Here is an 11,926-nt window from a genome sequence, read left to right on the forward strand (position 1 = left end):
TGCTGTATTTAGGCTTAAAGCATACTCTGAAAAACTGAGATTATGGCAAGTTTTCTTTGCTCAAGAGAATGAGATCCTTCAAGTTGGAGCAATACCTTTTAAGGAATTGGGTTGAATATCTTTAACTTTCCTTACAATAGTGGATGTTGATTTTTATCCTCATGACTTATTCTAGAGGTTTCAACCATAGTCATGTTAGGGGCTTAAGCATCATAAAAATCAGGTAAGTAACAAATTTTGGAGGATTAGAAAAAAATTCTGGCTCAATATGGCAACTGTGTTAGCATGGAGCCTGAGGTGTTTGTGGGCAGAACTTGAACTTTAAATCCACAATTTTGGGGCTCTGTGACTGTAAAGAGAAGACCCATTTGTCTAATTGTTATTAAGAGATACATTCTTTGCCTAATGCTTTGCAATTTTAAGCATGGTTTTTGAAAGTTAACATAGCAATTTATAAAGCAGGATTGAAGCAAAAGGCAGAGTTTGAAATGTATTTTTGACAGCTATGGCTTTTTTTCCCCTACTTTTGTCTCATGTTGTTTTGGGTTGGTAGAAGGCAAGCCACCTGATTGGCTTTGGCATATCCGTTTAGTCAGTTAATCATATCACAAGCACAGACAAAAGGGAAGAAAATGGAAATAAGATTTGTTATGGTCTGAGGCATTCTGCTAAGACTTGTCTCTTCCTGAGCTGAGATATGCTCCCTACCTTAAGTCTTTCCTTAAACTGCATTCTGAATTCCAGCTTACAAATCTTTATCTTGTTTTACAAACCTCATTTCATACTTTCATACTGTAATCTGGTGGACATACGCACACCTTATATAGACTTGACAAAATCTGGAATACCCAGAGATTTGAAGTGAATAACAATTATATCATGATAATGTAGCTGTCCAGGTTCCTGAGCCCTGTGATAGGATTTCCTTCTTTGGAGAGGTGTGAAAAAGGTGGGTAACCTTTAGGAAAGGACAACCTGGAAGGGCCTGGGGCTTTAATTTATATATAAAAGTAAGCAAACTGTCCAAGAGCATCTATTTTCCACCTGGAGATCTACCAAAAATTACCTCGAATCACCTAAAAAATATATTACACACTTTTATTTTCCTCCCCTTATCCAATTTGGATGCTTTCTCAGAGCATATGGAGGAATTGGAAAATCACGGAGGTTGAGATTTAAGTTGGAGATAGCATAGCATACCTTTATGCTTATAGGAATATTCCAGCAGAGAAGGAAACTCTATGATTTAATTTATTGCTTGTAATATTAAACTCAGGCAGATGTCCTAGCTTTGCAGTAAAACTATCAGACTGCAACTTTGTCTAATTTTAATTCCCCAGTCCACTTGAATATGCTTTCTGCTTTCTACTGAAAAGTCTGCTCTTTATTCAGGTTGGTGGATGGCATAGTTTTCTAGCCATGGATCCTCAAATTGGTGGATGAGGATCCATAAGTTATTTTCCAAATTTCATCAATTTGACATGGTAACCCTGATGATCTCATTGGTAAAAACCAACCAACCCATGAAATTAATTGGGAATTACATAAATTTTAGGTTAACAAGGAACAATGAATTGGTTTTTAATAGATGTAGGCTATTAAGGGGATAAAATATCTCGGACTGTGATCTGTAGAAATCAAGGTTTCAAAGAAGAGTCTTTTGTAATCAGAAAATTTGGTTCTGATTGAGTGTCATTTAATGTAAGGGTAAATCAATTTAGGAATTAGATTGAGTCAAGGCATTCTGAAATTGTGTATCTCTTTCATTTATTTGCATTGTTTTATCTTTATTATCTCTTGAATGATATTTTGATGTACATTTAGCTGCTTTTAAGGGTCAATTTTTGAAAAATCAGAGAAACTTCTTTACAGAATTAAAAATGTTTTAGCAAAATGCATTTCAAATTGTATTGTGATTATCAAGACAATATTACATTGTTATAGAAATTTTAAAATAATGGAAAAAATATAATTCATAAGCTTGCCACTTTATTCCTTTTTTAAGATTTATTTATTTATTTTAGAGAAAGAGGGTGGGGGAAGGGGCAGAGGGAGAGAAAATTCTGAAGCAGACTCCTCGCTGAGCATGAAGCCCAACACAGGGTTCCTCCTGGGGCTTCACATGGGGCTTGTCACTGGGGCTTGATCTAAGGACCCTGAGATCATGACCTGAGCCGAAATCAAGAGCCAGCTGCTCAACTGACTAAGCCACCCAGGTGCCCCAAGCTTACCACTTTAATCCAACAAATATGATTAGCGTTTTACATACTTCATTAGACTTTCTCAGATGTATACTTTCTGAAGTGATACTCAATAAATAAATACAATTCTGTGATTTTTTTGTATAAAGTGAGAACAGGTATAGTATATAACAAATTCATAGGCTTTAGCCTCTTTTAATGAATTCATCATATCCGTATGGAATGTGAAATTATTTTATTTATATTACTGTTAATTCTTAATTATTTCTTGTTAGAAACTTAGATGGCTACCCATTTTTCACTTGTGTATTTATTTATATTCAAATGCGAATAAATGTATATACATTTTACTAAAATAATTTAAATTTTGATTGCGTTTTCTAAAGTTTGGTAGACTTAAAGTAAACTGAGCTACACAACATAGCTAATGCATTGCTTATGCTTTTGTCACCTTTTTATTTTTTATTTTTTTTAAATTTTATTTATTTATTTATTTATTTATTTATTTATTTATTTATTTATTTATTTATTTATGATAGTCACAGAGAGAGAGAGAGAGAGAGAGAGAGAGAGAGAGAGAGAGAGAGGCAGAGACACAGGCAGAGGGAGAAGCAGGCTCCATGCACCGGGAGCCCGATGTGGGATTCGATCCCGAGTCTCCAGGACCACACCCTGGGCCAAAGGCAGGCGCCAAACCGCTGCCCCACCCAGGGATCCCTTGTCACCTTTTTAAAATGGCTTGTATCATATTTTTCTGTGTTCATGGAAAAACAAAATGAACAATATGTTCACTCATAGATGCACATACAAACACATCAAATTATATCATGACTTTGAGATTGCACCATCTGACAGTAGATGATACCACAATTTGTTGCTTTTGTGTGTGTGCATGTATATAAAAATCAGTATTCATTAACTAAATAGAAAACTAAACAAATACTATTTTTTCTTACATATTAATAAAAGTTTACTCAAAAATAATGATATGGCAGGTATATGAAAAGTAGACAAATATTATCTTATTTTCTTCAAGAGGACTTCAGGTTTCATTGTGTATTTCAAGCTAGTAATAATACAGAAGTCAAAATACAGAATTCTGGAAAAATTCTAGAACAACAGAGGATTTTTTTTACTGATTACATTTTTAAATCTACACATCACTCTTTGCACAGTTAAGCATGAGAAAACAAAAACACTTCCTTAAAGTTATAACCCTAAACTGTATTATTTACTCATTTTGTAAAAATAATCAGTCACACAGCAAGCACCTTATTTAAACAATATCAAACATATTATCTAAACAATCAAATGTATTCTCTAAACAATATAAGTTTCAGTGAAGGCTCTGGAAAAGTAACAAGAAGATTGCTAGACAGCCAAATTTCTTCAGCTTCTGTGTATTTTTCACATGCCCTAAGTTAATCATAAAATTTCTAAAACTGCAGAGACAAAAACAGGACTTACCTATACATTTTGATCCTGAATAATGAAGAGATCCTTTCCGCTGCCTATCTAACTTCTCTGAGATTTCTACACAAATGAATGACTCTCATGTATTATGTGTGATCTATGAAGGAGCTGAAGACAAAGGAGGAAATCCCACATAATTAAAATCTAACTTGTTAAACAAGTCTGAAGGAATCAACTTGAACCAATAGTATGACTTGTGGGATGAAATCAGAAACAGGTGACTTCACAAATCAGTACAAATTTTATTTATTCTGGTAAATTGTGACTAAACATGATAGCAGGTGATAACTATTTTGAGAAAGCTTGCAACTACTCCACATGAATTTTTAATTCAAGAGGATATGACAGCCTCTTACCTGTGTGGTGGTGTTATACACCTCCTTCTCTGCAAGCTGAGGGTGATCAGGAAATACTTTCTAAGCACTAATGGTAGTACTACCTCTGAGCTCACTCTTTTCTGTGATTAAAATACTGTTTTTCTTATAGAACGTGAAACAGAGATTTAGAGAAGTAACTGAATAGGAGTACAAGTTGTTGGATAAGGAAACAGAACAGTTGTAACTAAAGTTGACTTTGTCTTTTTTCAAGTATGTCTTTTGCAAAAAGTATTCTAACTCACTACTGATAGCAGATGAGTGGATGGTAGGCTGTAGTCAGAGCATGTGTGGGGTGAGGGTAAGGAGGGGGATGTCGGCAGTGTCTGCAGGCCAGGGCAGAGCCCATGAAAACACAGAGGCAGGGACAGTGTGGAAGTGAGGAAGGACATCTCTGTCTCATGTGTTGGGAAGGAGTAGGAAATATACCTGGGAAGCTGTGCTGAGGTAACTGTGTGGGAATTACTGCATATTGTAGAATTGGAATGTGGAATTGAATTAGGCTGGGTACTAAAATTTAAATTTTATTGTTAGTTTATTCACCAACTAATTGTGTAGTCTAAGGGGAAAAAAATCACTTATTCCTTTATGAATCTGATTAACCTACTGAGAAAGAAAGCTGAATCAGGTGGCTTTAGAGGACTGTTTTCAACTCAAATTCTATGCCTTTATCTTGTAAATCACTGATAGCTAATGGCTAATGAATTCATTCTAGGACTTCAACTAGACAAGTGTTCAAATTCTTATATAATGTGTACATCAGACAAGAGGAACTGAAGGAGTGGGTCCTCCCCATCCTTCCCTTATATATTTCATGCCTGATATTCTATTTTTTTTAGTAAAAACATGAAAAAATATTTTAAAAACTTTTGAGCAAAGTTACCTAAGCAAGCTATCTTCATTTTGCATGTTAACCTTTAAGCAAGTATAAGCTTTTTTCAGACAGTTATATCATAGTGTATAACTTTGTATTATGCTTTTTATACTTAATGTAATTTTTAAGTATACCTCTGTTATTAAATTTTTATGTCTAATAGCTATATATATTATTTTAGTAGTTGTATATGGACTTAATAGTTGTTTAGAATGTGCATTATAACTTTATTTTGTTGTAATTTCGAACTTCAAGAAAACTTACTGATATAATATATAGATTCATCAATTATTAACAATTTCAATGTTTGCATTTTAAAGGGTAACTCATATACTGAATAGATTTATCATAAAATCCGTAGGTGATTCTTTTTTTAAGATTTTATTTATTTATTAACTGTAGGGTTTCTTTTTAAGATTTTACATATTTATTTGAGGAGGGGAACACAATGGGGAAAGCAGATTCCCCAGTGAGCAGGGAGCCCATAATAGGGCTCGATCCTAGGACCCTGAGTTCACGACCTGAGCTGAAGGCAGATGCTTAACAGACACCCCAAGTAGGTGATTCTTTCAATGACTATCATTAACCAATATACTTTTTATTTTTCACTCCACTGCTAAATTTTCCCTTGAAATAAATGGAAAGGAAAAATAATGTATTGGGCCAAACTGTATAAATATTTTAATGGCTTTTAAAAATTTACTTTTTTAAAAATAATTTTTTCAAGGATGTGAGGTATTTGCCTTCTGTTTTTTGTTGACAGCACTTTCCCCCAATGATGCATGCTCTTTCTCCTCCATCTTTGTATTTCCTGGAAATTTAGCAAAAGCCTTTTTTGGTGAGTAAGTACTTAGTCAACACATATTATTTAAATGTTCAGTAACTGAGTGTATTAACACAGACCCTAGTGCCCTATCACTATTCACAACAGATCTTGGGAGTGAATCAGAGGAGTGGCATGGGGAAAAAAACTGCATACAGTCTGAAAACAACTTCCTGCTTGCCTGTGATGAGCTCAACACCGAAAGAGAGGTGGGGCATGAAATTATAGTCTGTGAGGCAAAGGAATTGCTCTTAATAGAGATTAGTTCTAAAGATGTTGAATCTTAATCTTCAGATCCTCAGAGAGTGGCGGGATAGTCCTGACTTTTCTATTCTTGAGGGGCAGCCTATTGTAAGAATAAGGAATATAGAATGACATTATACCAAAAATAACAGAATCTTCTTTTTCCTTGTCATATGCTTGATTTTACTTCTCCAGTTGTGCATTCACAAAACCAGGACAACCCAACTTAAGGGGACTGACATGAATAGGGTTTGGGAAAATAGAAGAGATAATTTATTTTAGTGGAGGATAAATCATGCCCTGTATGAGCTATCAAAATTGGTCTTTTGCCTGCCTAGGCTGAGGGGGAGATATCATGGTAAAGAGAATATCTCCAAAGATGCAAATGTATACTAATAAACCTTGCTTTGACAGAAGTATGAATCATTCAGTGGAGCCCGTCATAACAATATGAGCAGAGAAAACAACCAAAAAGCAGATGATCTAAGAAAGTGTGGGCCAGTGGTATCTTCTTTGAATTTGGAATTTAAATGTTTAGTCATCAGGTTCAGGGTAGCACAGTCATATGGCTATGGTTAGTAGTGAATGTGTCATGGGCTCCCTCACAGAATTATTATATAGATACAGAAAGAAAGATAATTGATGTGCCCACCATTTGAAAGTTGTAAAATGTTATTTAAATATACACATTTACATTTATTATAAAAGTACATTTTAAAATCAGGTAATAATTGGATTTTGTTTGTGTGGCCAAATTTAGTTTTGCATATTATCATTTGTAGGTAGTTGGAAGTCAGGGAATCAGCATATCTCACTATGTTTCAGTGGCCTTTGTCTATTCAGAAGGCACGTGGCAGTGCAAACAGGACACTCTCAGGAGTTAGAATACACCTAGAATCAAATCTAAATTCTTCTGCTTACTACCCAACGGGGTTCAGAAAAATTGTTTATAAGCCTCAGATTTCCTACATGTACAAATGGAGTTAAAGTTCTACTCTCATAGAGTTGTAAAACTTAAATTCAGTCAAATCGAATCAAATGAATGAACAAATGTAAAGCAGGGGCATGTTCAACATGTAATGTAGTCATTCCTTCACCTCTGATGCTCAAGGTAGTATGTGCATGTATGTGTGTAGGGGTTAAAATTACCTAAGATGTGGAGAGCATGTACTTTGGAAATGGCCCTGAATGTTTCTAAAATCCCCACCCACCTAGATTTGCACATGTGATCTTGCTTCTCCAAACCAATCTTATTCTTAAAGCATTTGTTCAAATGTGGTTTAAGTAATCCAGAGCTTATTACCTCCTATGATGGCTTTCAGGTTGGCAGCCAGTGATTTCTTGTGCTTTCCTCCTGTAAGTTTTTTTTTTTTTTTAATTTTTATTTATTTATGATAGTCACACAGAGAGACAGAGAGAGAGAGAGGCAAAGACATAGGCAGAGGGAGAAGCAGGCTCCATGCACCGGGAGCCTGACGTGGGATTCGATCCCGGGTCTCCAGGATCGCGCCCCGGGCCAAAGGCAGGCGCTAAACCGCTGCGCCACCCAGGGATCCCCTCCTGTAAGTTTTTTAAGCCAGTTTCTAATAGTAAGAGATCAAAGATGCATCTTGGTCATAGGTTCCTTTTAATCTTATTAAAGGAAGAAGTATGTATCATTTACCCCTCTGTGATGGTTTCCACATTAATCTCCCATGTGCTGCATAGAATTATTTTCTCCTATGGAGGGTAAATTCCTGAACATAAACACAAATTTGGTTCTTGCACTTCTTCTTTACCTTCAGAAAAGCAATCCAGGCAAATTAATCTAATACATGCTAATATATAATGTAAGTGATCTTATCAACTGAAGGTTCTGGCTGATAAACTCAAAGTTATCCAGCATATCGACAAAAGTCTCCTAGGTGATTTTTTTTGTTTGTTTGGTTGATAACAAGGGACTAATATGAATACCTGCAAATGTTTTAAGTAGTATCTATTTTCAGATTGATTGCATTATCGATTAATGACCGTTGGATTTAACTGGTTCTTCAGTGTTGTCCAGCAATATAGCTAGGTTTCTCTGGTCAGTTTCTAGGTTAATGTTTATAAAAACCATTTCAGATCTTCTCTACTCTTCCCCAAATATTTATTTTCTATTCTTTATTCCCTGTTCTTGCTTTTAACAGATTATTTACAGTTCTATTGTTGGAGAAAAATATAGACACTTTGAGATGGCCACTCCTTCGACTACTTATTGTCATATCTATATATCTTATGTGTCTGCCTATATCCTTCCTATTATAGTGGAAGAGGTTTCTGTCCTCCTTTGGGAGGCTAATCATTCCATTTGTGCTTTGTATTCACATCTTCATCTTTCCTCTTCCTAAACCTGCTTCTCCGGTATTCCCCATGTCTACAGGTTCCCTCCCATTCACTCAGTTTCTCACACTAGAATCTGGATATCATTCTTGACTCCATCTCTAAATGTCTTATGTACATAGTTATTGAACCCATTTCCGTTCTGTCTTCAGACCCACTGCCTCCATGTGATTCCAGACCACTACAATCCCTCAGCTGGTTTACTACCATTCTTCTGATTAGCTTCCCTATCTCTAATCTTTTCTCACTGTAGTACATTCTCCATACCTATAAGAATGACCATTTGCAAATTGAGTTATGTCACCATCCTAAAAACTCTTCAGTAGCTTTTTTGCATTTAACATACAGTTCATTCTCCTTTACATGGGTGGCAAAGTCCCACAGACTCTAGGCCTTGTCTATTCCTTTTGACCTTCCTCTCCTACCTTTTTCCCCCACACTCTATATCCTATCCATTGCGCTTCCTTTATTTTTTAAAAAGATTTTATTTATTTATTCATGAGAGACAGACAGACAGAGAGAGAGAGAGACAGAGACAGAGACAGAGACACAGGCAGAGGGAGAAGCAGGCACCATTCAGGGAGCCCGACGTCGGACTTAATCCCTAGTCTCCAGGATCAGGCCCTGGGCTGAAGGCAGCACTAAACCACTAAGCCACCAGGGCTGCCCTTGAGTCTCCTTCAGATACTTGAATATACTGCCCTCTCTGTCTCCTCCAGTTCTGTTCCCTTGGCTTTCACCATCCTTTTCCACCTTTTTATTTATTTATTTTTTTTAAAGATTTATTTATTTATTTATTTATTTATTTATTTATTTATTTATTTATTTATGATAGACATAGAGAGAGAGAGAAAGAGAGAGAGGCAGAGACACAGGAGGAGGGAGAAGCAGGCTCCATGCCGGGAGCCTGACGTGGGACTCGAGCCGGGACTCCAAGATCACGCCCTGGGCCAAAGGCAGGTGCTAAACTGCTCAGCCACCCAGGGATCCCCTTTTCCACCTTTTTAAATAAATTTCTTTTAAATTCTCAAATCTGATTCATCTTTAAGGTATGCTTATAAGTTTCTTTCTCCACCAGAGCATCTTAATTGCTAGGATAGGTTGGTTGGTTCCTCTTCAGGATGATTCACATCAATTTGCTTCTCCTTTTATACTCATTTCAGAACTCAATACACATTCTGACATTCTTCCACAGTAGACCATAGGCCCATGGGGGAAAGGACTGTTATGTTTTCAGAGCTTGTCATCTCTGCCTGGCACGTGGTTAAGCATTCATTCATATGGATGGGAAGTACCATAGCTATGTTTGAGCTTTTTAAAAAGATCATTCTTGTAGGATACATGGAGATACCCTTCAGATCATTTTTCAAGATAAAGTGTTCAGCTGCAAAGTATATGAGTAACAGTATTTTAAAATATAGATTTATAGATTTTATGTTTGTTTAGGTATTTTAAGGCCAGCAGATCAGGAGATGGTGGCTATTGAAAAGATTGTTATTTACTGCTCCCAAAAGGAAGGAGCATGCCATACTAGGTGGGGCCACCTGGGGAAGCACCAGGGTTAGTCAGGAGGCAGAGAGAAAAAGGAGGAACTATGAACAAAAGCCTTTCTTGTGATTTCATCAGAAGAAGCAAGTGAGGTAAGATAAGCAACTACAGGATGTAGGTCTGAGTAATTTCAGTGAGCTCTGTGGTATAGGAGCTGTCCCTAAATTGTCTGGTACACAGCCCGGGTACATCCACTATAATAGTGGGCACATTCCTCTATGACAGAGGAATAATAGCTCAGAGTATAAGAGCTCAAAAAAGGAGATGTTTGGGATATGAGCTCTGGCTTGGCTGGTTTGCCTATGAAGGACTCGCTCATGGGTGGAGCTATTTGCTGTCTCTAGGTATTAGCTAGCCCTGGGAGCAGCAGTCCCTCTAGGGCTAGCAAAGTCCCAGATATCAAATCATGAGAATAAAAAGATATGCTTAATACAACCTTGACAGGCCCTAGCTGCTACCTTTGTCCAGGTTTGCCTCAGTTTTAAAGCCAAGGGCATTTTCTTCTCTTGGTGGCTCCCAGTCAATGACAGAGTGAGGTGGTGATATAAAAGTACAGCTATTGCCACATAATATGCATTTCTCTAACAGGTCATATTTACTCCAGAGTTCCCAGCTGGTAGGCAGAGATTTTGTCAGATAGGCATTGCTGTCTGATAACTCCCCTGCCCAATCCCACTTCCTTTTCCTTTAACAGGGAAAGGAAACTCACCTTTGTACTTTGTTTCCGAAGTGTTTGTTTCCAGAAAATCCAACTTGCATTAGGTGGTAGTGAGAGAGCTCCAAGAAAACAGGCATTAAGATGAGATTGGTGGGGGAGGGGTGCCTGAGTGGCTTAGTCAGTTAAATGTCTACCTTCAGCTCAGGTTATGATCCCAGGGTCCTGGGATGGAGCCCTGCATCAGACACCTGCCAAGTGGGAAGCCTGCTTCTCCCTCTCCTCTCCACTTGTGCTCTTCATTGCTATCTCTGTCTCTCTCTCAAATAAATAAATGAAATCTTTAAAAAAAAAAAAAAGGAAGAAAATGAGATTTGGGGCCTGGATCACTCACCTCCCAGCTGGTAATGAGGACTTGGTGGTAGGTGGCATGCCGACAGCCTCTAACACAGGTGTGATATTAAAACTCTTACCACTAGTGAGCTAGGCCAGCATGTTAGTAGAGGTGAATGCACTGGTCAGTGTGCTGATTCATGTATTTGAAAGGTATAGAGGAGGGGGTGGTAAACGTAAGGACAGTCCAATTGCATGGTTGCTGCTAGGTTGTGTGTATGCCGCATAATGCAATAATAATAATAAAAATGAAATTTGAGGGAAATTAACATAATTGAAAGTTGAGTATGAGATCCAGAGGTTCTCTTTGTTCAATTATTAAGAAGTCCTCATCTCATGCAGTAGATAGGCAGGAAAACAATACAAACACAGGATTGGATAGACTGGCTGAACTCCCATGATTGTTGAATGCCCAACAGAGACAGGTCTATTATTCTAAAATCAGAACCCTACTTGGGAAGACCTGGGACCTGATACATAGAATGTAGGTATTTGGCTAGATGTCCCTGAAGATTTTGACTCAGCAGACTTCTTTTGAGCCTTCTAAATCCACAGAAGTAGGTCTTTTCTCTCTTTTGAGAGTTAGTGTTCTGCAGAGATGCAGAGGCCTCTTTCCTAGAGGTGATAGCTGTCCTCTTCAGGAGCTGCATGCATCTCCTCTCCTGGCTGCCAGTCCTCTAACTAAGGCTTGGTCACAATATAACATTACATCTGGGCATGTGTCAGGGCTAAAGAGAGAGGAAAAATTGCTGCAAAAATTTGCAGTAGGTGCCATCAGGGGCTGTGGGAGTACTTTCTGTTTGACTGGATTTGGGTATGCTTGATCTACTTAAGTAGTCTGGAACCTAAAGCTGGATAAGGAGGGTTTGATTGACTCGGGGCAGTGTCTCAGTATATAGGACTGAGTACCTGCCAAGGTACTCAGGGAATGATGCCAATCTGCTGCTGGAGTGGCTCCTAGAGCCAGGAAAAAACAATGGC

The 11,926-nt window shown here is 37.5% G+C and overlaps 1 protein-coding gene across 1 annotated transcript in view; it reads right to left on the minus strand.

Moving 5' to 3' along the window:
• Nucleotides 1-10,984, minus strand: part of TMPRSS11D (transmembrane serine protease 11D) — a 57,424-nt gene extending 46,440 nt beyond the window's left edge. The window contains exon 1 of the mRNA XM_055342469.1: nucleotides 10,947-10,984. Coding sequence (XP_055198444.1) covers nucleotides 10,947-10,984 — 38 coding nt within the window. The remainder of the gene's footprint in view (nucleotides 1-10,946) is intronic.
• Between the last annotated feature and the right edge of the window lie 942 nt (nucleotides 10,985-11,926).

The sequence above is a fragment of the Nyctereutes procyonoides genome, unplaced genomic scaffold (genome assembly GCF_905146905.1).
Source record: "Nyctereutes procyonoides isolate TBG_1078 unplaced genomic scaffold, NYPRO_anot_genome, whole genome shotgun sequence".
NCBI classification, from domain to species: domain Eukaryota; kingdom Metazoa; phylum Chordata; class Mammalia; order Carnivora; family Canidae; genus Nyctereutes; species Nyctereutes procyonoides.